The 26,995-nt window shown below is 42.9% G+C and overlaps 1 protein-coding gene across 6 annotated transcripts; it reads left to right on the top strand.

Moving 5' to 3' along the window:
- The first annotated feature begins 4,158 nt into the window (after positions 1 to 4,158).
- Positions 4,159 to 26,995, top strand: LOC117354701 (gastrula zinc finger protein XlCGF26.1-like). Of its 6 annotated transcripts, none has more exons than XM_033932585.1 (5): positions 4,159 to 4,271; positions 9,196 to 9,459; positions 10,448 to 10,574; positions 17,958 to 18,010; positions 25,388 to 26,995. In XM_033932585.1, exon 5 carries the CDS (start codon positions 25,447 to 25,449, stop codon positions 26,737 to 26,739), a length of 1,293 nt encoding a protein of 430 aa, XP_033788476.1. In that variant the 5' UTR covers positions 4,159 to 4,271; positions 9,196 to 9,459; positions 10,448 to 10,574; positions 17,958 to 18,010; positions 25,388 to 25,446; the 3' UTR covers positions 26,740 to 26,995. The 6 variants fall into 6 exon arrangements, with proteins under 6 accessions (XP_033788476.1, XP_033788475.1, XP_033788474.1 ...); XM_033932584.1 differs by having other exon boundaries at positions 25,385 to 26,995; XM_033932583.1 differs by lacking the exon at positions 17,958 to 18,010 and having other exon boundaries at positions 10,490 to 10,574.

Genomic DNA, 26,995 nt, shown 5'->3' with positions numbered 1-26,995 from the left:
GGTGTGATTATGATCTCTCCAAGATCTTGTGGGAATTGACCTTCTATGAGAGTGCTTTGAATCCATTGCATGAGGTTGGTTTTGAATTTAAGGGAGGCATTTGTTAGCAGATACGATGGGCAGTAGTTCAAGTCGCATGAGGCGTGGCTGTATTTTTTGTATAGTCGGTTCAAATCAGACCATTGTAGAGTTGGGAATGTGGTCCATGTTCTGTCTGCAGATATGGCTTCTTCCGTTGTGGGGGTTATTATCTCGTAGAGTTTGGTGGTTGAGTTGTTGAGGGTATTTCTGATTGTAGTGATCTTGTGTTTGAAGTGTTCTGCTAGTTGAGAAGTTGTTGGTGGTTTATTGCCTTGAGTGGCAAGGAATGGGTTTGTGTCCGTAAGTTGTTTTACTAAGTTGAAGAGTGTTTTTGTGTCAGAGGTGTTTGTGCCAATTAGTTTAGAGTAGTATGTTTTGCGCTTTTCTTTTAGTTTGATGTTGTATAGTTTGATTTGGGTTCTCCAAGCGGATTTGGTTTGATCATTTTTCTTTTTTTTCCAAGATCTTTCAAGTTGTCTGCAGTGCCTTTTTTGTAGGAGGAGTTCGGAGTCGAACCACTTGTCTGAGGATCTGCAGGTTCTATGTTTGGTTTTTTCAGGGGCTAGCTCGTTCAAGGTTGTTTCACTTAGGATGCGCCAGTGATTTACGAAGTCAGTTGGGTCGATGGGGGCGATTATAGGGTCAACTTTATCCCAGAATGTGGCAGGCTCAATTTTCTGTCTAGATTTGAAGGTTGTTTTTTGTGGCTTGGGTTTTGTGTTATTTTGAGGCCAGTTGATGGTGAAAGTGTATTTGTGGTGGTCTGACCAAAGAGAGGGATTCCAGGTACCATTGGTGATATGAATTTTTGGGGTGTGGAGGTTATGAGACGTGAATGCTGCTATATCAAGTTGGTGGCCTTTTTCGTGCGTGGGTTCAGGATTGAGGATCTGGTAGGATAGGGCGTCGAGGTACGAGAGTATATCGTCTACTTGTTTGGATGTGTGGTCCTCGAGGTGGAGATTGATGTCTCCTAGGAGCAAATTGTATGTGGAGGTTAGAGAGTTCTGGAATATGAATTCTTCGAGTTCAAGTTTTGAGGTGTTCCATTTTCCTGGAGTGATGTAGCATAATAGACAGTTCAGGGTGTCTGTGAGTGTGTTGTCGGAGAGTTGGCATGCAAGAAGGTCTAAGTGAGGGGTTGAGTGTTTGTGTAGAACTTTTAGGTTGAGGTTGTTTTGTACTAGAATAGCTAGTCCTCCCCCTCGTTTGTTTTCTCGACAAACCAGCTCTAATTTGTACCCTTTGGGGCAGAATTCGGTTATGCATGGGTCCGAATTTGATGTTAGCCAGGTTTCGGCTAGGAAGAGACAGCTTAGTTGTTCTTCAGTCAGCCAGTCTTTGATTAGGTTTGCTTTTGGGCTAATTGATCTTATATTCATGTAGGCACAGGTTAACGAGGTATATTTTGTGTTGGAATTAGGATTGCAATTAAGGTAGAGGATATTTTTTGGTGGTGTGAGTTGTTTTTGAGTAGTGGTCTTGTGCTTTAGTGGAGGTCTTTTTCCCCAGGTGGTGGGAATGTGGTCTTGGCTGGTCAGTGGGCAGGATTAGAGAATGACACGGTGACGGTTTACCCGTGGCCACCGAATTTAGACCGCGGGTCACCGCCGAAAACGGGGAAGAAAAATAGTAGTCGCTGCGGTGACGGGGACAAGGTCATTCACCGACCGCGGAAACGGTGAATGACTTTGTCCCCGCAGGCCAATGTCCCCCCTTCTAAGAACCGCTATTCACCCGTGTTTCACCGTGTTCGTGAACAGACACAAAATGGGACATATAGTTTAAGAACTCCCTTTCCCTTTCTTTCTCTCGCTCTTCCTCCCCCCCCCCATAGCACCACATCCCCCCCTCCATCTCAACCCCCACCAGCCCTACCTCCGAACTTGTTTTCGAGATCACCGGCCTGCGACGGCCCCGGAGCTTTCCCTCTGCCGCGCCTGCCCTCCCGGAAACAGGAAGTTCCGTCAGAGGGGGGGGGGAGGGCGGGAGGCGAAGCTGCGTCAGAGGAGGGCGGGACGTCGGTGCGGGACGTCTTCAAGGTTGGGTTTTAGGCGAGGTGTAGGAGTTTCGGCGACCCGCACGCTATCAAAGAGCCGCTGCTGCTCAGTTTCGGTGACAGCGAAGAGTACGAAGGTAGGATGTGGGGAGTTTGATAGTATGGAAACGTTTAGAGGCTGGGGATTAAGAGGGCGAGAGAAAGTTAATTTCCGGACTGTCCAGCTTTATTTTACTGTTTGGGGGTTGGTTTGTTTTTGCAATTTAGAATGCACAATTATGTACTATGGGTTTTAAGGAGGGAGGGTGGGAGGCAGTCCGTCTCCCCCTTACAGAACCATTGGTGCTAACTATTTAGGGCAGCTATAGCGCTGCATACTAACAGATAGGTGTGTGCGTAGCCCTTTCCACCTACAGGCAGTAAGATAAATTCAAAATTATTCTTAAACCATTTCTATTTAATGTATGCTATTGGAAAGAGTAGCTAAGCTAGTCTCTTTTAGTAGGACTGTGTCGTTTTATGTCTGTGTATAGCTAGTCCAAGGGGTGGTGGAAGATCAGTGATTGAAAAATTTTATGAAAAATAACTATTTTTAAATTTAGTGATCAAAATGTGTCAGTTTTGAGAATTTATATCTGTCTATTTTCAATAGTTGTTTCTGAGGTGACATCGCATATGAAAACATTATCATTGAAAGATGTATTGTCATTCTGCTAAGGTGGGTATTTATATGTAAGACAATGACTGAAGCTAACTTTTGCAGTTTGTAATTTGTTGCTATTTTTGGGTTAAAAAATAAGAACTATTAAAAGTACATGTCGTGTTTTGTTTTTGTATAGTTTTTAAGTAATATTAAACAAAGTTTTAAAGTTTTAAAGTTTTTAAGTAATATTAAACAAAGTTTTAAAGTTTTAAAGTTTTACTGAATGTTTCCTTTAAACGTAAATAAAGAAAATTATATAAAATCGTACCCGTTTGAGGCTTTTATGTATGCGACGGTGACGGTGACGGGGCGGTGAATGGGGTTGCAGTGGCGGTGACGGGGCGGTGAATGGGATGGCAGTGGCGGTGACGGGGCGGTGAATGGAATGGCGGTGACGGGGCGGTGCAGAGGATGGTGAGACGGTGACGGGGCGGTGACGGGGACCAATTTTTTCACCGTGTCATTCTCTAGGCAGGATGTTAGGGTTCTTGTGTTGTGGATTTTTCTGGGTGGTTGTGGTTGCCTGTAGGTTGTTGTCAGAATTGGGATGGGTGATAGGTGATATCTTGTGGTTTGCCAGTTGGAAATGAGTAGTGAAAGTATTAGGATGGCAAGTGTGGTTTTGAATATATAATGTTCCATTTTGTTTGTGGAGAGGGAGATTCTTTGGTTCTGGTATGTCTCTGGTTTGGGCTGTGGTAGTGGTGTCTCGCTGGAAGAAAAGGTATTCGCCGAGGGGGGGCGGAAAGGGTTAAGAGGGCTGGAAAAGCAGGCCAGGTGCCGAAGTGGCTGCTGGGGGCGGGGCAAACCGCCGAACGCGTTGCTCCTCCGGTGCAGTGAAGGGGGACGACTCGATCTCCCTTCCCCTTCACTGTGCTGGAACAGGGAAAAATGGCCCGGTCTGCAAAGCCCTTAAGAGGGCTGGAAAAGCAGGCCAGGTGCCGAAGTGGCTGCTGGGGGCGGGGCTATCCTGAAAACCCTCCAGGACAGGGTTGTGTAGTGGGTTTAACTTTGAAACGGAATAAAATTTCATGAGGTGAAGAAACTCCTGCGGGCATTTTGCTCACTGCTAGAACTGCTTTCAGGGCCTTTTCCCCGAGAACCATGAACTTCCCGTCCCAGAATTCCAACTCCTCCTCTTCCCCCCGCCCACCCGAAGATTCCGACCAATAAGTGACAGAAGCAGCAGAAACGCCTCCTTAGTTTCCCCCAATCGGGGCTTACGGGGTGGACCTTTTTCTTTCTCTTTTCCGCCCCCAGGGCTCCTCCTGACCAATCAGCAGTGAAAGGGGCAGAGCACCCCTTTGTGGTGTCATCCGTCCGTGACCAATAGGAGCAGCCTCTTTCCTATTGGTCTGCAGCTGCAATTGTCCCTCCTCTGGCATAACAAAAGACCAGGTCTCAGCCCAGCCAGAGGAAGGGGCCTCATTTCTCACCCTGCAAACTGCAAAAGCAAAGAGGAAAATGCCCGCAGGAGCTTCTGTCCAGGTAGGAGATTCCCCCCCAAACCACATCCGGTTCATTTGCAGATCAACCGGAAGTCAGCCCAGCCAGAGAAAGGCTCCTAAATTCATTTCTAACCCTACAAACTGCAAAAGCAAAGAGGAAAATGCCCGCAGGAGCTTCTGCCCAGGTAGGAGATTCCCCCCCCACCACTTCCGGTTCATTTGCAGATCAACCGGAAGTCAGCCCAGCCAGAGAAAGGCTCCTAAATTCATTTCTTACCCTGCAAACTGCAAAAGCAAAGAGGAAAATGCCCGCAGGAGCTTCTGCCCAGGTAGGAGATCCCCACCACCACTTCCGGTTCATTTGCAGATCAACCGGAAGTCTCCAGCTCCAAATCAAGGCCTCCTGAGGGGGAAGAAAAGAACAATGGGGGTCCCCCAAAGAGAGATTCCTGTGACCTGGTTTCTAGTTGCTATAATCCTGCTCTTTGATGGTGGTGGAGGAGTGGCCTAGTGGTTAGGGTTAAAGAGAATGACCCAGGGACAAAATGGTTCCCCATCCCCTGTCCCTGCTCCATCCTCCGCTGCACAAACCTCAAACCCTTTAAAATCATAAGTGCTGGGGTTGCTTGTGTGGTTAAGGCAGAGCTTCCAGGAATGGGACAGGGACAGCGACAAACCTCGCGGGGACGGGGAAAAGTTTGTCCCCTGTCATCCTCTACTTGGAGGTTCAAGCCCAGTGTTGCTCCCTGTGACCCTGGGCAAGTCACTTAATACTACCCCGCCCCAGGTGCATTAGTCAGATTGTGAGAAATACTTGAGTATCTGAATGTAAACCACTTAGGCTTGTGTATAAGTACTAAATAAATATATGCATCCACAAATCTATCCCCATATGAAAACCGCTTTGAGCATATCACTACAAAGAAAGGGAACAAGGTAAAACCAGGATTTTCAGAATCCTCATTGAAAAGTATTGAGATCCTGGTGAAGAAGCAGGATTTTCCAACCTGCTGTTTTTGATTGCCACAGTTGCTGCTATTCATTTACATGGAGTCCCCTGTAACATCTTCTTTCCTTTGCTGGTCCCACCCCTTATGACATGCTCTTCTCACCCTGTGCGGGCAGACTGGCAGAGAAGAAGAAAAGACGTCAATGTGGGGACTCCCTGCAGAATGACAGCCAGAGGGGCTAGTTAAAATAGGCTGTAGCTTATCCAGGCAATGGAAATAAAACACCACCATCCCAGGAACACTTTGAATTTAAAAGGTGACTTTTAGTAATCTGGTCAAACTTACTTAAACAAATTATGCAAGTGTATGTTGCTGTCTTTTAAACCAGTGTTTCTCAACACATGGTACGTGAGCTGCTTGTTGCAGGTACTCGGCACTGGCCACCACCGATGATATTGCCTGCCTGCCTGCTGAAGCTGCCGTCACTGGGGATCCTTCCTTCCTGCTCGCCACTCTCCTGTCGTAGCTGCTGGTGGATAACCCTTCTTCCTGCCCACCCACCCCCCTCCACCGAAGCTGAACCAGAGGGCTTCCCTCCAGTGTCGTAGCTGACATCAGACGAAAGCTGTCTGGGTCAGCGGGAGGGATTTTCTTCCCCAGTTATCTCCTGCCTTCAGAGCTCTCGTAGAGATGCGGAGGCAGCGGTTCACACGCACGTAGCTGACCCAGAAACCTTTCTGATGTCAGAGTTGAAGTCGTAGGGAAGGCTTGTGGGTCAGCCACATGTAGTGTGTGAATCGCTGCCTGTGCGTCCCTGCAACGAGTGCCGCTCGAGCAAGTAAGAAAGAGAGGGGTCATGATCTGGGAGAAAGGGAGGGGGGAAGGAACGCATTGGGACATGGGAGGAGCACGATTTTGGAACAAAGGCTGGAAGGCAGGTAGGGCATGAACTCAAGACACAGAAGGAAGGATGGGGGCATGAACAGTGGATGAGAAAGGGGTACTAACTTGGGACATAGGGAGGGAATAGAACATAAGCAGTACCTTTGCTGGGTCAGACCAGAGGTCCATCATGCCCAGCAGTCCGCTCACACGGCAGCCCATCAAGTCCAGGACCTGTATAGTAACCCTCTATCTATACCCTTTTATCCCCTTTTCCTTCAGGAAATCATCCAATCCCTTCTTGAACCCCAAAACCGTACTCTGTCCTATCACGCCCTCTGGAAGCGCATTCCAGGTGTCCACCACCCTTTGGGTGAAGAAGAACTTTCTGGCATTGGTTCTGAATCTGTCTCCTCTTAATTTATCCGAATGCCCTCTCGTTCTTGTAGTTTTCGAAAGTTTGACGAATCTGTCCCTCTCCACTTTCTCTATGCTCTTCGTGATCTTGTAAGTTTCTATCATATCCCCTCTAAGTCTCTGCTTCTCCAAGGAAAAGAGCCCAAGTTTTTCCAATCTTTCAGCGTATGAAAGGTTTTTCATACCTTTTATCAAGCGTGCCGCTCTCTTCTGAACCCTCTCGAGTATCGCCATATCCTTCTTTAGGTACGGCGACCAATATTGGATGCAGTACTCCAGATGCGGGCGCACCATCGCCTGATACAATGGCAGTATAACTTATTTCGTTCTGGTTGTAATACCCTTCTTGATTATACCTAGCATTCTATTTGCTTTCTTAGCGGCCGCTGCGCACTGTGCCGACGACTTCATTGTCTTGTCCACTATTACCCCCAAGTCCCTTTCTTGGGTACTCTCACTCAATGACAGCCTTCCCATCGTGTAGCTGTACCTTGGCTTTCTGTTTCCTATGTGCAAGACGTTACATTTCTCTACATTAAACTTCATCTGCCATCTCGTCGCCTACTCCCCTAGTTTGTTCAGGTTCCTTTGTAAATCTTCACAGTCTTCTATAGTCCTAGAAAGGGAGAATTGTTGGGCATGAGTGTGTAAGTGAGAGGGAAAGAGATGATGCACATGGGGAAAGGAAGAAAGAGGAAAATTGGGCAGAGAGAGGAGTGAGGTAGAAATGCATGGAGAATAGAAGGATGAGAGGGAGAAATGTTGAATATAGTGGTGGAGAGGGAATAAAGGAACAGATTGAAGGGGGATGCAAGGGGGAGGAGTGTTGGACATAGTGAGAGGGGTGCTGTGTCTGCATCCTCCCTTATGTCTTCCTTTCCCTTCATGGAATCTTAACATCGTTTTTCAGGGCCTTGATGAGACTCCTTTCGAACCCCTGAAGGATGCTTCTCTTCTGGACCTTACGATCAAGACTTTTTCTGGTTGCCATTGTTGTGGCATGGCGTATTTCTGAGCGGGTGTTTTTCTACGTACTGTACCTACCTTCTTGCCGAAAGCGGTCTCAGCTTTTCATGTCAACCAGGAGGTTAGGTTGCCTACATTTCATCCAACAGGTTCAGAATGCAAAGATCAGATCTTACGCAAATTGGATGTCAGGAGGGTCTTGCTCCATTATTTGGAGAGGACTAATGAGTTCAGGCTGTCTGATCACCTTTTGGTTCTAACTGCTGTGCCTCACTCGATGGAATTCGAATGGGCTTTTCTGTGACTCTTAAATCGCTTGTGGCAAGCAGCCGCCGATCTCGCTTAAAGCGCATTTGACGAGAGGGGTGGCTGCATCGTGGGCGGAACCTCGCGTGATTCATCCTGATGAAATTTGTAGGGTGGCTATTTGTTCCTCACTTCATACTTTTACCCAGTTTTACCAACTGGATGTGCTGTTTTTGAGGGCAGGCTCTTCCTTCCCTAACTACTGTGGCTTCAGTACATCATCTAGCACAGTGGTTCCCAACCCTGTCCTGGAGGACCACCAGGCCAGTCGGGTTTTTGGGATAGCCCTAATAAATATGCATGGGGCAGATTTGCATGCTTGTCACCTCCATTATATACTATCCCAAAAACCCGACTGGCCTGGTGGTCCTCCAGGACTGGGTTGGGAACCACTGATCTAGCATATGGAATCCAGAAGGGACGAAACAGAATGGAAGATTAGGTTTATACTTTCTGTTAATCCCTGGGTATTTCAAGCCTTACAAGTGGTGAATCCATGTGGATACAGCCTTTCCTGGGGTGAGGACTGCTGGGTCTAGGCTGATCCTGTACTTTTGATGGGGAGGGAATGCCAGATATGGATGTTTCCTGGCTTATAGGTAGTGAAAGCTGCTGAATCCAGGGGGATATAGCCCTTCTGGGGTCAGAATTGCAGGATCCTGACAGATCGTGGTTTTGATGGGGAAGGAGTTTAGGATATGGGTGTTTCTTACCTTATAGGTTGTGACAGGTACTTATTTCAGGTGCAGGTACAGCCCTTCCTGTGGTCAGCATTGCAGGATTCTGGTTTATCCTGTGCTTCTGATAGGGAAGGAGTGCCGGATATGGATGTTTCTGCTGCTGTATCGTCGTCCCCTTCACATCCGTTTGTCCTTTCTAGAACATATTGATTCTACTTTATGCTTCTTTCAGTCCCCCACACCCACTCCCGGCAGCATCTTCCACTAACACCTTTAGTTGTGCCAGCTGCAGCAACAGTTTTGACTGTCCCTCTGTCAATCTGCAGGAAGCCCCCTCCCCTTTTGCTGACATCATTGGTTCTTCTCTGCCAATCCCACCCACAGAAGAAAAGAACTGCATCTTAGGGGGCGGAACCTTACAGAGAAGGGTGAAAGTGCCTGGGGATTCCCCACTGAAAGACAGCAGCAGGCAGTCATAAAAGAAGAGCGTTCCATTCTTAAGGTGGTCTTCCCTATATTCTGGAAATCCTGGTTTTACCCAGACCCCCCCCCCTCCAAAAGCAGTATATAAGTCCCATTCCCAGGGCCACCATCAGGGCAGTACTACCAGTCCTGCATTCAGGGGCCCGGAGCTGACAGGGGGCCCGGGCTCCCCCAGGGTCCTAGACCACCATAGCACAAATTCCTATATTATGCTTCTGCTGTGCACAACAATAAACACTGCTGTCATACTTTTTTTTGTCCCCTGCCGATTTCCTGATAGCACCCCCCCGGACAAAAGTGGATCCGTCTACCTGGCCCGCGGCCGCAGCCGGCGATATACTAGGTGCGTGCCTCTCATCTCCTGACTCCTTCACCAAGGCCCGCCCTGTCTCCACTCCGATTGGCTTGGGCTTAGGGTGCCTAGCCAATCAGGAGACACATCACTTGCCTGCCACTGAATCTGCGAGAGCGGGTCGGCCGGATGATGTCACCACGTCTCTAGGAGGACAGGACGAGAGGAGCAGCACGAGGAACTGCAGAACTAGTAAGGCAGTGATCAATTTAAACATGCACCTTTCTTCCTCCATCCCATAACACACACAGCCTGGTGGTGATGATTATCAGATTAATTCATGAATATATAATGATGTTATGAGTGTGCACCTCTTCCTTCCCATCCTCCTTAGCATGTCACATTACACAAAGTCTGTGTAATGTAATATGCTGAGGAGGATGGGAAGGAAGAGATGCACACTCATAACATCATTATATATTCATCCATAGCTGCATGTTAATGATGTGCTCATATGCACTGATTTATCATCATAACTTATACATCATCATTAACATGCAGCTGTGGATGTGTAAGGACAGGCTGAGGAGGATGGATGGGAAGGAAGGAAGGTGCACATATCAACATATCGTACATTTTTAACAAGCTGAAGAGGATGGGATCATACAGATGTGTAGTTTTTTCTGATATATTTATTAAGCTTACAGTATTTATAAAAACACATTTAATACTTGTTACAAAAAATATTGTGCAATTGTGATCTACTTCTGGCCTACAAAGGTCAAAAGAAATCCTTAACTGAGATTTTACATTCAAAAGTGAATTATAGCTACTAGCACTATTATTTATTATGCAGATGTTTGTTATTAGTTCAGTATTAGACATATGTTAGTTTAGAATAGATAGGTATAGATTAGGTTAGGTTGAAAGAGTCTACCTTGACTTGGTTGCAGGCTTACAAATCTTTTGGTCAAAGAGTGCGGCGACAGAGGAAAGTATGTGTGTATTCGGCCCATGGAAGAAGGGGGGGTCTGAGGGGGAAGGGATGCGTGGGGGGCCCAATAGGATTGCTCAGTAAGGGGCCCAGAAATTTCTGATGGCGGCCCTGCCCATTCCCTCTGCTGTGCTGAGCCTCGGTATTTGGTGATCTGAAATTGAACCCCGTTGAGATTGTGTTACGTATTCAGCAAACTTTTGATGTGATGGAGAAGATGCTGAGCGTGTTTCTGGTTTATCTCAGATGGAGGTGACATTTAAGGACATCGCTGTCTCTTTCTCCCAGGAGGAGTGGAGGTATTTAGATGAAGAGCAGAAGGAACTTTACGTCGAGGTGATGGAGGAGAATTTTCAGACCCTGATCTCTCTAGGTAAAGATTAGATTCTGTTGTTTTTTTAGCAGCGAAAGGGGGGCGTTTTCAATATGACATCTAAATCAGAGTTTAGATGTTTTGTGGAACATGACACAAAAATCCAACTGAGAACGTAGCCTTTTTCAAAAGAAGGAATCGTCCATCTTTTTGTTTCTAAAATGGCCATTTCGCAATGTGTTTGTCCTAAGTGCATTTATCTTTTGGAATAGTTTTGGAAAAAAAAAAAACCACGTGCAAAACAAAATAGCACAAAACAAGCTGTTGGGCGGTAGAAGGGGCCAGCATTTTGAGTAGACTGGCTACATGGACATCCCAGCAGAGAACATTCACATCTCACCATAACCCCCTTGTATGGTGAGCTCTTCCTAAAGGGTCATTCCATACCAACTGTACAAATTTTCAGAATTATCCCCACCTTACCATCTCGAGTTTCAATAAAACGGCACATAGATGCTCTGCAAAATTTCAACCTTGAAAATATGAAATTCATGTAGTAAGAGATGCCTAAGTAGAGGCCCTAAAATTTTTGTGTGTGTTGTACAAAACAAATGGGCAACTTCAAGGACCTCTACACAGAGTATTGCTAACATCAGCCTGAAATTTAATCTACATGTACAACTTTTTGTACTTAATAAACTTTTAGAGTTTCAAAAGTCTAGGCTAAGGGGCTCATAATAATAAAAAAAAAAAAGTCCAAAAAGTGGCCTAAGTCGGTACTTGGACGATCAAAAAGACAGATCTTCCAAATACCCATAATCAAAACTGGTTTTAGACGTATCTAAAACCAGTTTAGGCCTTTTCACTGCCTCTGTACGCCCAGAGTGAAAAGGGGCATTTTTGTAGGAGTGGATAGGGTGGGAGATGGGCCGACCCAGACTTAGTCATCTGCCAGCCATAATCAAAAAAGTTTGACAAGTTGCTAAGCAGAACTTATACTTTTTGACTTAGACCAAGTCAAAACAGGTATTTTTCACGCCAAACAAGAAAAAAACCCATTCTGAACCAAATTGTGTACTATTATATACCAGGCTGTGCACCCAGCCCCCCTCACTCCCTGCCAGGTTCTGCACCCAACCCCACGCTCCTTGCCAGGCTCTGCATCCTATGTCCCCTCCCTGCCAAGCTCTGCACCCTGTCATCCCTTCCTTGCCAGGCTGTTCCTTTCATTTTTCATATACACACACTATATACACAGCAGATATAAATTCTCAAAACTGAATTCACTAAATTGAAAATAAAATAATTTTTCCTATCTTTATTGTCTGGTGATTTCAAGAGTCTCCTTTCTTCACTCAGGCCCAACAATTGTCCCTTCTATTCCCTCCCTCCCATGTCCTGAGTTTGTGCTCCCTCCTTCCCTTCCAACCTTTGTCCTTCGTCCTCCCTCCCTCCCATGCCCGAGTTCATGCCCCCTACTCCTCATTGCCTTCCAGCCTTTGTCCTTCGTCCACCCTGCTGTGCCGAAGCCTGCCTACCCTTAACCTTACCCAACCTTAAGTTTTGAGAATCTGGCTTTGAGTGTGGATACTGAAATGTCCACAACATTTATTTATTTATTCAATTTTTTTTGCCCATCCTTCCAAAGGAGCCCAGAACGGGTTACAAGGTACATCCATAATAATCGAGACAGGACAGAGATGACATAATTTACATAAATTACAAAATAGACATGACAATAAAGCATATGCACTAAGTAGCATCTGGTGAGATTAGGTGATGTAGGTGTGTTGACTGAGTGGCATTTCTGGGTGAATGACTTTAAGGCGCTGGGTTTGTAAAGAGGAAGATTTTCAATACGTTACACTAATCTGCCACAGTGCCAATTGTCATGCCAATAGTTTCCTGAATTTGAATCTCCCAAGTTAAAACAGTAAACATGGTATATTTCATATTTTAGCAGTTACCAGGAAAAAACAAAAATGTGGATAAGTGCAAGGTGCACAAATACAGGATGTCTGGTGCTATACTTGGAGAGAGGCCTCAGGAAAGAGACGTGGGAGTACTTGTAAAGAAGTCAATGAAACCATCCGTGCAATGTGCGGCGGCGGCAAAAAGGGCAAACAGAATGCTAGGAATGATTAAGAAGAGGATCACAAACAGATCTGAAAAGATTATCATGCTGTTATACTGAGCCATGGTACACCCCCCACCTTGAATTCTGCATCCAACACTGGTCGCCATACATGAAAAAGGACATAGTACTACGCGAAAGGGTCCAGAGAAGAACGACAAAAATGGTTAAGGGACTGGGGGAGTTGCTAGAGAAACAGGGCCTCTTCTCCCTTGAGAAGAAAAGACTGAGAGGGGACATGATCGAAACATTCAAGATATTGAAGGGAATTGACTTAGTAGAGAGAGAGAGATTGTTCACCCTCTCCAAGGTGAAGAGAATGAGAGGGCACTCGCTTAAGTTAGAAGGGAAAAGATTCCGTACAAACGTAAGGAAGTTCTTCTTCACCCAGAGAGTAGTAGAAATCTGGAACACTCTTCCGGAGACTGTTATAGGGGAAAGCACCTTTCAGGGATTCAAGACAAGGTTGGATAAGTTCCTACTGGAACAGAACATATGCAAGTAAGGCTAGACTCAAATAGGGCACTGGTCTTTGACCTAAGGGCCACCGCATGAGCGGACTGCTGGCACTGTGGACCACTGGTCTGATCCAGCAGCGGCAATTCTTATGTTCTAACTTCCATCTTCTGACTTGCAAACTGGGCAATCAAGATCTCCCAGTCCAGGGCTGGCTCAAAATGTTATGGCATCCTGGATCCACTTCTGTTTTGGCACCTATGCCCTAGGCCTAGACTCACTCTGTTTTGGCACCTGTGCCCTGGGCCCAGACTCACTCTGTTTTAGCATCTCCCATGCTCTGCATCCCCAGGCCTGTTCCCTCCTCTCTTCTCTGATGCTACTACCTGGTCCTGACAAGACACAGCTTCATAAGCCAGCTGCTGCGAGGAGGGAAGTCCAGCATTAGTATCAAGCAGCAGCCTTAGGACTAGAAGGGACCTCCTCTGTCACTGATTTTGATGCTACCTCTAGCCCTCCTTCCTCACAGCAGCTGGCCTATGAAGTCACATCCTGTCAGGACCGGGGCAGCAGTATCTGAGGAGAGTGTTCAAACCACTTCTCTTTCCTTCCACCTTACCCACCTTGCCACTGATTCCTCCTCTTCCCCCAGTCTGCTGCCTCCGCTGTACTACAACTCCAGGAAGGGAAGGGCAAGCGTGCAGTGATTGAACATCGCCGGCCCACAAGCCTTCCCCTGACATACAATCGCTGGAGTTGCAGCGTAGTAGCAGGGAGCAATAGTGGCGGCAGGCAGGGAGCAGTGGTGGAGGCGGAGAGCAGTCAGCCTGCGTACCCCCAATGAGTGGGACATTTTAAAAAGGTACGATGGGGTGGGTGGGGGTGTTTTAAAAAACTTACCTTCACTTCATAAGACGCACCAAAATTTTTTGGAGGAAAAAGTGCGTCTTATGAAGCGAAAAATACAGCAAGTTCTGAATTGGGCCGCTGAGCAGATCGCAGCTGCCGTGACCCCCCTCTTGCTAGGGAAGATTTGGGGGGCTCATGGGGGATCGCGGCAGGAGAGATTGGGCATCTCTCCTGCCGCGATCATTGTGGGGGGAGGGGAGACTGTTCCAGGATTCTGTAACTGGTGTTTATGACAGACGCCGGTTAGAGAATCCTGCTTTTAAGCGAAGGACTGGCCCTTCCTTTGCCTAAAAGGTCTTGTTTTGGGTGTTTGGGACTTGGGCAATTTTTTTTTGTCGGGAATGTGTTGTAAGGATACATGTAGTGGCAGTCTGGGTGATTAAACTGTTGAGCGTAGAGGTAGGCCATTCTCAAAAAAAACCCCTTAATTTGGACTTTTTTTTGAGAATGGACATTTCCCTGCTGCGCCTTGGGACTTAGGGCTAGATTCAGTAAGGACACCGATCGTGTCCCGAGCACTTTGCGACCCGATTTTCTTCCGACCCGATTCACTAACCTCGTGGCTGATCATCATCCGATCATACAAATGAGGGTAAACGGCATGTAAAGTAGGCATGCAGCGATTCACTAACAAAAAATTGGAACACCACCGACTGGGCTGGCCGATCAAGACACAAGCGACTGCTGGGGACCAGTTGCTTACGTCCTTTCCGACTGCATCTCCCGCACTCTGCCTCAATCGCCGCCCTGATTCTCCTTGCCTGCCCCGCAGTACGAGCCCGTGGTTATAACCTACAGGTTAAAACCATGAGCTTGCGAAGCATAAGTTAAAAAAAGTTTTTTTTAAAAAAAAAAAAAAGGTTGCTGCTGTGTAAGCATGTGCAGACCATCTACAGATGGTCTGCACATGCATCGGGATCGCTATTCAGTGATCCCGTGCAATTGGTTGGGGCGTGATCCCGATCGTCTTCAGTTGCATGAGGATGCGTCATGAATCAGCCCCCCACGGATCGGACCAGTAGGGGAGTTTAGTGAATCTGGCCCTTAGACGTTTCTTTTGATTATGCCCTTCTAATGCCTCAGTGCTAAAGTTGGCCAAAAACTCGATTCGCTAATGTTTGGCTTCATCTTTGGGGTGCCATAGATGTAAATTTAAGTGGTTTCTTCTTGTTTGGTACTCCTGCTCAACTACTGATTGTTATCCATCTGTGAAAATTTCAAGGCCTGCTTTCATTTATTTGTAAAGTTATTGCAAGTCAAACAGAGCAGCAAAAATATTAATAACAAATTTTACCCATTTTTGAAGCCTTGTATTTCAGTTTTTGACACCAGGATCATTTTGGTTCAAAAAGCATTGGATAGAGCAACTTTTTCTTTACCAGATATCAAATTTTCAGGAGGGTGTTTTTTTGTATGGGGAAGAAATTTGCAATTGAATTCAGATAGTCACCCCGCAACAAAACCAAAAAAGGAGGAGGTCCAACCTTGTCTGCAGAAAAAACCAACCAGGAACAACAAAACAAAACTGCAGACATGTACAAGATGTAGGCAAGATTTATTGTGACAAATTAAAATATATAAAAACCTTTTTACCAATCAAGGGACCCAACACGGTCCATGTTTTGGACAAACCTTCGTCAGGGGTCCTATTAAGTACAGATATAATACAGAATTTATTATTAAAATTATAAGAAAATACAGCTGAATTGTATATGTTTAAACATGATGATGTTGGAATGACATGAGGACAAGTGTGTATTTAAAGAGGTAAGGAAACGCATGCAAATATGAAAAGACTGCATGCAAGAAAAAATGAGACAGCAAACCCATAGTGAATAACAATAAAATCAATAGTAAACAATAATATTGCTATAAAGAACATAAATGACTATAGAAAGACAATGGGAACGCATAAAAACATGAAAGGCGTAACGAAAAAAAAGGGGATGTGAGGAGTATAATGAAAAGTGAAAAAAAAAATATATATATATATAAAATATATACCATGGTAAAAAAGGAAAAAGAAATATGTCACAAAAAATGTAGAATGGCCGGGTCAGACCATAGGTCCATCCTGCCCAGCAGTCCGCTCCCGCGGCGGCCCAAACAGGTCACGACCTGTCTGAATCACCAGAAGGGGCCCCCTTGCCACCTTGGTTTCCCATTGAGTCCTATCTTCCCATCGAAGTCCTAACCCTCCGGTCTTGCACATGCACGACCTGGTTGGGTTTCTATACTTATTACCTGGTTAGCTTTCTATACCTGTGTTACATCCCAGCACCTCTCTCAGTATCCCACGATCCCTTTATCCCTCAGGAATCCGTCCAATCCCTGTTTGAATCCCTGTACCGTACTCTGCCTGATCACTTCCTCCGGTAGCGCATTCCAGGTGTCCACGACCCTTTGGGTGAAAAAAAACTTCCTTGCATTTGTTTTGAACCTATCTCCCTTCAGTTTCTCCGAATGCCCCCTCGTACCTGTTGTCCCCTTCAGCCTGAAGAATCTGTCCCTATCCACCCTCTCTATGCCCCTCATGATCCTGAAGGTCTCTATCATATCTCCCCTGAGCCTCCTTTTTTCCAGAGAGAAGAGCCCCAGCCTATCCAACTCTCGGCGTATGGGCAGTGTTCCAGCCCTCTTACCAGTTTCGTTGCTCTCCTTTGGACTCTCTCAAGTACTGCCATGTCCTTCTTGAGGTACGGTGACCAATATTGAACGCAGTATTCCAGATGTGGACGCACCATCGCTCAATACAATAGCATGATGACTTCCCGTGTCCTGGTTGTTATGCCCCTCTTTATGATGCCCAGCATCCTGTTGGCTTTTTTCGAGGCTGCTGCGCACTGCGCAGATGGCTTCAGTGATGCATCCACCAGCAACATGTGAAACTGAGGTGAAATGCAACAAAATCATAAAAAAGGACGGTAATCTATTTCTAAATTTAGGCCTGCGGGTGTGATGGTGTTCAGTTTAAAAATAGTCCTCTGTTCTGCACGTAGCAAGACATTATCGATATCGCCACCTCTTGGATTGCAGTCTATTATGGTTATTTATTTCTATCTGTTCAAAAGATGCATAATCAGATTGCCTTAAAGTTTAGATCTTATGTGACCAGACCTCTTACATTTTATGACTGCTGATTTACTAGTTTATTTATTCATATTTTTTAGTTAAGATACGCCATATTTATCTCATCATTCATAACATCTTTTTATCAAGCAAAAGACTTTGAATGCAAGATTTCTTGTTTTGCACTGCAATCTATTATGGCTATCTTTTTATAGTTCCCTTTATTGGCCTATTTTATATATTTGTTTTTATTATTCATTATGTTAAGTTATATATGCAATTTTTATGTGTGCCTGTTCATATTTTCATTAATCTTATATGTAACATGTTATGTTTAATATGCTTTATGATATATGTCACACATTTTCATTTGTTTGTATTCGCATATCACCTCAGTTTCACATGCTAACATTGTGTTTTTATTTTATGTTTCATGATAGTTGTCATTCTACATTTTTTGTGACATATTTCTTTCCTTTTTTACCATGGTATATATTTTATATATATATATTTTTTTTTTCACTTTTCATTATACTCCTCACATCCCCTTTTTTTTCGTCACGCCTTTCATGTTTTTATGCGTTCCCATTGTCTTTCTATAGTCATTTATGTTCTTTATAGCAATATTATTGTTTACTATTGATTTTATTGTTATTCACTATGATCTGGTTTGCTGTCTCATTTTTTCTTGCATGCAGTCTTTTCATATTGCATGCGTTTCCTTACCTCTTTAAATACACACTTGTCCTCATGTCATTCTATCACAATCTTTGATAGCATGGTAAAACAACATCATCATGTTTAAATATATACAATTCAGCTGTATTTTCTTATAATTTTAATAATAAATTCTGTATTATATCTGTACTTAATAGGACCCCTGACGAAGGTTTGTCCAAAACACGGACCGTGTTGGGTCCCTTGATTGGTAAAAAGGTTTTTATATATTTTAATTTGTCACAATAAATCTTGCCTACATCTTGTACATGTCTGCAGTTTTGTTTTGTTATTCAGATAGTCACAGCAGCGTAACTATTTAAAAGTATTAATTGTATTTGTCATTGGAGGGTTTTTCAAATATTCAAGTTGAACAATGAAATAACTTTTACACCACACATAATTTACTGTTTATTTTAAAACTTAATTGTGGCACAGGGCTAAAAATTGCCAGGCACTAAGAATGTTGGTTAGTAGTAAAAGAATTGTGTTAAGCATTCTACATATGTATTTAATAGTTATTAAAATATTATCAAAACTTGCATTGGTCCATGGTGGTTTAACCACTGCCAGTTTATTCAAACTCCATCTCCAGGAAGTCATGACCGATAGCTAGGCAAGTCCAGCCATGGGTGGGTGGGTTTCTTAGCCAAGGTTCCCAAGCTTTATGATTACCAAGCCATAGTCACACTTTATTGCATAATGTTATGAAATTTATATTCAATTAGTTGAATTATTGATTCTATAAATGTGTATTGTCAACCAGTTACTGTGCTTGGTGCAGGCAGAATTGCAAAAATGTGGTCTTCAGAAATCCAACAAGTGTCCTTCCTAAGCCAATGAAATTAGTGAATTGGTCCATGAGGATGCATGAAATTTATGAGTGCATCATGCTCTTCAATTGATGTCTTGCAAATGTTTCCATAAACACATGCTATGTATTGTCCAGGTTGAAGATTTTCTATATTTAGAGAAGCATTAACTGGAGTCATCCAGTGAACCAATAGTTGCAATGAATGATGAACAATCATTTGAAGAAATAACAAAGCAGGGAGACTCGATACTCCACAGTGAAACCAAGTCCAGGAGACAAAAACAAAGACAGACTATGGATGAAGATGTTCTAAATGATGATTTTTTAGAAAAACTCCACAATAAAAAAAAAAAAAAAAAAATATGTATACAGTGGTACCTTGGATTACGAGCATAATCCGTTCCATTTGTCCAGTCCCATTTTGAAACCCAAAATCGTGCTCTGCTTTACTACCTCCTCCGGAAGTGCATTCCAGGTGTCCACCACCCTCTGAGTGAAGAAGAACTTCCTGGCATTTGTTCTGAAACTGTCTCCCTTCAATTTTTCCGAATGCCCTCTAGTTTTTGTTGCCCCTGCCAGTCTGAAGAATCTGTCCCTCTCTACCTTCTCTCTACCTTTCATGATCTTGTAAGTTTCTATCGTATCCCCTCTCTAAACCTCCTCTTCTCCAGGGAAAAGAGCCCCAGCCTGTCCAGTCTCTCAGCATATGAAAGGTTCTCCATGCCCTTTATCATTTTTGTTGCTCTTCTCTGGACCCTCTCCAGTATCGCCATATCCTTCTTAAGGTACGGCGACCAGTATTGAACGCAGTACTCCAGATGCGGTTGCACCATTGCCCTATACAGCGGAAGGATAACCTCCTTGCTTCTGGTAGCGATACCCTTCTTGATAATGCCCAACATTCTGTTCGCCTTTTTCAAGGCCTCGGCATATTGTGCTGCCGGTTTCATTGTTTTATCCACCATGACCCCCAAGTCCTTTTCTAGGTTGCCCTCCTCCAATGGTATCCCCCCCCCCATCGTGTAATTGTACATCGGGTTTCCTTTCCCCATGTGCATGACTTTACATTTCTCCACATTGAAGCTCATCTGCCATTTTTTAGCCCACTCATTCAGTTTGTTCAGATCCCTTTGGAGTTCTCTACATTCCTCAACTGTGCTAACCTTACCGGAGAGTTTTGTGTCGTCCACAAATTTTATAATTTCGCACTTCGTCCCTGCTTCCAGGTCATTTATAAATATATTGAACAGGAGCGGTCCCAGCACTGACCCCTGTGGGACTCCACTCGTGACCCCTTTCCAGTCAGAATAGTGACCTTTCACTCCTACTCTCTGTTTCCTGTTCGCCTTCCAGTTTCTGATCCATCTGTGTATGTCCCCTTCCACTCCGTGATTCCACAGTTTCCTTAGAAGGCGCTCATGAGGCACCTTGTCGAAGGCTTTCTGGAAGTCTAAGTACACTACGTCTATGGGGTCACCATTGTCCAATTGTTTGCTTATCCCCTCAAAGAAGTGCAATAGGTTCGTCTGGCATGATCTACCATTACAGAAACCATGCTGGCTTGTTTTCATCAGCTTATTTTTTTCTATATGCTCATTGATACTGTCCTTAATTAATGATTCGGCCATCTTCCCCGGAACTGAGGTTAAGCTGACCGGTCTATAATTCCCCGGGTCGCCTCTGGATCCTTTCTTGAAGATGGGTGTAACATTCGCTATCCTCCAAGCCTCCGGAATCACCCCTGTCCAAATTTAAGGAGTCCATCAAAAGGAATAAACTCCGGAAGTTCAAAAGAGATGAACAAGATTATTCTACCAACAGAATTTATCCATGGATGTTCAAAAAAGACACACAAAAACCAGACGATATTTCTGAATCTGTCAGTTCCGATGGTAATTCTACATCTTCAGCAAGTAGTCATTCTTCTTCTTCCTCTTTTTTATCAAGAGGCCAATCGGCAAGGAGAGGTCGAGCAAGAGGCCGCAGAGGGGTACAACGCAACAGACCGAACACCAGGTCCCAGACCAGACAAAGTCAATGGTGATCAATTTGTCTAAAAGAGATCTAGACGAACATGAATTCTCTTTACTCTCTCATGGTCTTTCTTTTGTTCCATCTACTACCTTTAATTTTTTTCAATTCAATGTGGACTTTGAAAAATTCTTAAGAAAGCTACAGATTAAAGTATTTTTCAGCAATTTGGCAGTTTCAAATGATAGAACCATTGTTAGTCCGACATCCACGTGGTCCCCCCCTATCCCGTTAGATCCTGTGATCAATGCCTTCAAACAATGCGTTCTGCGTGACATTAAATTATGGTGTGATACAAAACCTCGTCACCAGGCAAATCTCACTGTCGCAGAACGAAATGCTCTAGTTGAACTAAAAAAAGATAGTTCAATCATAATAAAAAAGGCAGACAAGGGAGGGGCTATCGTTGTTATTGATCAAGAAGATTATTTTCATGAAGTATTTCGACAATTGAATGATCCGGAAACTTATGAGAGGTTAGCTTTAAATCCAACAAAGCGTTTACAAAGAAGAATTCAGATTGAGACAGATAAAGGACTACGAGAGGGTTTTCTAACTTATAAAGATCATAAGTTTTTGAATTCAAAATTTCCAACAGTGCCAGTCCTGTACATTCTCCCAAAGATACATAAAAGTTTATCAAAACCGCCAGGCAGGCCAATTATGTCTTCACGTAATTCCCTCTTGGAACCACTTTCGATCTTCGTCGATTTTTTCTTGAAACCAGAAGTAGGGAAAATGGGGTCTTATATAAAAGATTCGAAGGATGTCATCAATAAACTCAATACAGTATCCACTGAGCATTTTCCTTTTATGTTAGTTTCCTTAGATGTTGTCTCCTTATATACTTCAATCCCTCAAGATGAGGCACTCTTGGTCATCAAGAACTTTTTGGAAACCCGTTGCCATCCACATTTTATCCCCACAGATTTTTTATGTTTTTCCTGTTTGATAATCTTTTTTATAAACAAAAAAAAAGGAGTTGCAATGGGGGCTACGTTTGCTCCATCCATAGCAAACCTGTTTATGGACAATTTCGAAACAACATGGATAAAACAATCTCCATTTGAGGCTCATATCTTTAAATGGTATCGTTACATCGATGATGTACTAATGTTATGGACAGGAACTGAACGCGATCTGTTACAGTTTAAAATTTGGCTAAATAGCTGTGATACCAACATACAGTTTACCATGACATATGCTACAAACGAGATCATTTTTTTAGACCTGATTATAACACAGGCGTTTGATCATTTTGAATTTAATGTTCATTTTAAACAGACAGATAGGAACTCCATGTTAGATTTCAAAAGTTGTCATCCACTTGCTCTAAGAAGGAACTTACCTTTTTCTCAATTTCTTAGATTAAGAAGAAATTGTTCTTCAATCAGAAATTTTAAAACTCAATCAAGAAAATTAAAGATAAAATTGAGACAAAGAGGATACCCACATATAGTTCTAAAACAAGCTTACAAACGAGCCAGGTACTACAACAGAGAAGCCCTTTTGGAGAATTATGACAAAACAACCAGTAGCCAACATGAAGAAATGCAAACATGTGTCATGCGCTATTCAGCTAGGGGAAATGTTCCTGCAAACATTATTAAAGACAATTGGAAGATTATGAAGACACATCCTCTATTTCAGGAAGATCAAATCAGAATAGCTTTTTCTCGTGATAAGAATCTTAAAGATCTTCTCAGTCCAGCACAGTCTACACAAACTCACAGGAATATTTCCAGTTTACTTCCGAGAGGTTTTTTCAAATGTGGCAAGTGTTCGTTCTGTGATGTGGCTGTTCCAACAAAGTTTTTCAATAATCCTACGAGCGGGAAAAAATTTACTATAGGACATTTTTTCACCTGTTCTTCTGACCACATCATTTATGCCATTATTTGCCCCTGCAATTTATGGTATATTGGCATGTCAACTCGAGCCTTTAAACAGAGACTAGCAGAACATAAATCGAATTTGAAACATGCAAGGACATCGGCTCCTTTAGTAGAACATTGTTTGGATAAAGGTCATCTGTTCAAAGATCTGAAATGTTTTTGTTTTGATACCATATTACAAACACCCAGGGGAGGTAATAGACAAAAGAAACTTCATCAAAAGGAATGTGAATGGATTTTTTCTCTCAATACACTCAAACCGAACGGCTTGAACAGCTCTATAGACTGGTATGCTTTCCTTTAAATAATAACATCTTTTTTAAAAAAATGACACCAGTAGAAATAACATCAAAAAATGACATAAGAATAATATACTAAAAATTCCTTTTTCATTTGGTTAAAATATCCAATGATTAAAGGAGATGAACGATGATGTCATAGTCAGTTCGAATAAAGAGCATGCGCATTCTCGCATGCCGGCTGACTCCATTTTTTGATCTGTTAACACAGGTCACGCTGTGAGCGGTGAGTACCGTAGTGAATTTTAAGTTTAAAACTTGGTAAAATGCATTTTAAAACAGCTTAATCAAACAAATTTATTTTCATTATTGTTATAGCTCGAACCCATCGACCCCAGAAGAAGCCGTAGTGGCGAAACGGGTCCCGTCGGGCCAATATTTCGAGCCTAACGGACAAGCGACTAAAAAAATAAGATAAGTGTCGCTCTGTTTTGTTTTGCATGAAATCGAAAATTATAAACATGCAATAAGAAATTTTTAAATGCAAGTTAAAAATTTTAAAAAAAGTGAACTGCAGCCCAATGAAAGAGAAAGTGCCGACCTGTAAAGATCTGCTTTAAACCTTATTAAGCAGCACAGGTATCTGAGGGCTCAGTTCCATAACCAAGTATATCCAAGTCCGGTGTTTGTTTATTTTCTACCATTACAGAAACCATGCTGGCTTGTTTTCATCAGCTTATTTTTTTCTATATGCTCATTGATACTGTCCTTAATTAATGATTCGGCCATCTTCCCCGGAACTGAGGTTAAGCTGACCGGTCTATAATTCCCCGGGTCGCCTCTGGATCCTTTCTTGAAGATGGGTGTAACATTCGCTATCCTCCAAGCCTCCGGAATCACCCCTGTTTTCAAGGATAGGTTGCAAATCTGCTGTAATGACTCAGCTATTTCGTCTCTAAGCTCTTTTAGTATTCTTAGGTGGATTACGTCTGGGCCCGGAGATTTATCCGTTTTTAGTTTATCTATCTGCTTGAGTACGTCCTCGATGCTTACCTCCATGCACAATAATTTTTCCTTTTGGTCCCCCTTGAAGAATTTCTCGGGTTCCAGCACATTGGATGTGTCCTCTTTTGTGAATACCGACGAGAAGAACGTGTTTAATCTGTCCGCCACCACCTTTTCCTCTTTTACCACTCCCTTACTGTCTCCCTCATCCAAAGGTCCCACCTCCTCCCTTGCCGGTTGTTTTCCTTTCACGTAACGAAAGAATGGTTTAAAGTTCTCTGCCTCCTTGACAAGTTTCTCTTCATACTCTTTTTTCGCTGTTCTGACCACGCGGTGACATTCTTTTTGATGCTTCTTATGCTCTTTCTAATGTTCCTCGGTTTTGTCCTTTTTCCACATCCTGAAGGATTTTTTCTTGTCTCCAATCACCTTCTTAACTTCATTGGTTAACCATGCTGGATCTCTCACTTGGTTCTTTCTGCCCCCCTTTCTGAACCTGAGTATATACAGGTTTTGCGCTTCGTTTACCGTGTCCTTGAATAGGGTCCAGGCTTGCTCCACCATCTGAACCTTTCTGTGGCTGTTCCTGAGTTTTCTCTTTACCATTTGTCTCATGGCATCATAGTTCCCTTTTTTGAAGCTGAACATTGTTGCGATGGTTCTCCTCCCCTTTGGCCTACCTATTTCCATTTTGAATTGGATCATGTTGTGATAACTGTTTCCTAATGGTCCCACCACTTCCACCTTCTTTCTTGATTGAGTCTAGTAGACTCAATTTCTTATTTTCAAACAAACAAAAACTTGATTTTTGTCAAATTTTGGTCACAAAACTTAAACAGGTCACTTGATGAAAGAATTAGGTTTCCTTTTGGCTGTTGTAAACTTGCACGTGCTACTAACCTTTTAGCGGTTACACCAATTCCATCGCAGTGTGACTTACCATGGCTTGTGCCAAAGAAATTCCACTCGGCATGAATACCAAAGTCAGAATAGTGATAGCAGAGATCAACAAAGTTTTTAAAGTTTTTTTATTGTGCAGCAGAGCAATCATGGAAATACCCTATGTATTTGACATTGGCAGAAAGTAAGCTTTTTATGTGAAGAATCAACTTTTCAAAAAAAATGTGCACTGCCACTGTGATGCCTTAAGCTGTCACTAATGATACAAACACTCATGCATTGAATTTCACTGTTAAGGTGGAAATAGACAACAAAAGTGGCTTGGCTATTTTCCAAATGGAAACCCTGAACAGCATCTTGAACAACAAAGGAATAATTTTCAGCAAAATCCATTAGAATAACAAGTTCACCAGGATTTAAATTTTCTTTGATTGTTTTCAAGTAATGTGCTTGATGTTTCAAAATATAATGATGGGGTAAAACAAACCAGGAGAAAGATCTCCACAATCCAAGTAGAAATGAATAAACCACAGTGGAGATACGTATTGATGTTGGTGTGCAGTTTATTCATGAATCATAAAAGTCTGTGCATGTCAGTCTCATTATGGAAGCAAAAATCACATTGCCTAGTATTGTACATAGATAATATCTTGGAAACCTTGCTGCCTTTTAACACATTAATACCTTCTGTTTCTAACTAGCAGAGCAGCAGCTCAAACAAGAAAAGGAGAGCGAAAAGAATCAAGGAGAAGATCCTCTAGAAATGGGACAGATCCAAAGACAATCAGGAAATGTCTCTGCAAATATTTCCCAGAGAACTAAGAGGATTAACACAAGGAATTGGCAGCAGGAATCAGAAGAGCAGACGGACTCTGCAGAAGACTCACTGGATGGAGTCCCTAACTCTCAGAGAAATGACAGGGAGCTCACTAAATACCCTGAGCACCAGATACACCTAACAAATCATAGTGATCAAATAACTTCTAAACTCCAGCAGGAAGAATTTGCAGGTACTGTATTTAATAGGGGCCTCAGTTTTAGTTGTAGTAAGTGTGATAAAAGATTCCTCTTGTTTTCGGAGCTCGAAATACACAAAAGAAGTCACAGTAAAAAGTTTTGTGTGTGTACGGAGTGTAATAAAAGCTTCACTCAGTTTAAAAGTCTAAAAAGACACCAAATGATCCACACAGGGCACAAACCATTTACATGTACTGATTGTAATAAAAGCTTCACTTGGCTTTCAAGTCTAAAAAGCCACCAAATGATCCACACGGGGTACAATCCATTTATATGTACTGAATGTAATAAAAGTTTCATGTGTCTTTCAAACCTAAAAAATCACCACAGGGTCCACAGAGGAGACAAACCATTTTCATGTACTGATTGTAATAAAAGCTTCACTTTACTTTCAAGTCTAAAAAGCCACCAAATGATCCACACGGGGTACAATCCATTTACATGTACTGAGTGTAATAAAAGCTTCTTTAACCTTTCATCTCTAAAACATCACCAAAAGACCCACATAGTTGACAAACCATTTACATGTACTAAGTGTAATAAAGGCTTCAATCAGCTTTCAGATCTAAAAGTTCACCAGTGGAACCACACGGGAATCAAACCACATAAATGTACTGAGTGTAATAAAAGCTTCACTCGGCTTTCAAATCTAAAAAGTCACAAAATGACCCACATAGTTGACAAACCATTTACATGTACTAAGTGTAATAAAGGCTTCAATCAGCTTTCAGATCTAAAATTTCACCAGTGGAAACACACGGGAGCCAAACCACATAAATGTACTGAGTGTAATAAAAGCTTCACTCGGCTTTCAAATCTAAAAAGTCACAAAATGACCCACATAGTTGAGAAACCATTTACATGTACTAAGTGTAATAAAGGCTTCAATCAGCTTTCAGATCTAAAATTTCACCAGTGGATGCACACGGGAGTCAAACCACATAAATGTACTGAGTGTAATAAAAGCTTCACTCGGCTTTCAAATTTAAAAAGTCACAAAATGACCCACACGGAAGACAAATCATTTACATGTACTTAGTGTAATAAAAGCTTCTCTTGTTGTTCAAATCTAATAACTCACCAGTGAATACACGCAGAGTACAAACCATTTATGTTTCTGTAAATGTAGTATCCCGCCAAATCTTACAACAGTTCTCGGTGGTTTATATCACAATAAAAAATCAAGTTTCAAGTTTATTGACTTTTAATATACTGACCATCAACAAGTATCTGGCCGGTTTACAATAAAATTTAAAAAGAGATAAATAATTAAAAAATAATGAAAGTGCACACCA

This window comes from Geotrypetes seraphini, chromosome 2 (assembly GCF_902459505.1).
Source record: "Geotrypetes seraphini chromosome 2, aGeoSer1.1, whole genome shotgun sequence".
NCBI classification, from domain to species: Eukaryota; Metazoa; Chordata; class Amphibia; order Gymnophiona; family Dermophiidae; genus Geotrypetes; species Geotrypetes seraphini.
This window is presented reverse-complemented; position numbering and strand designations above follow the sequence as displayed.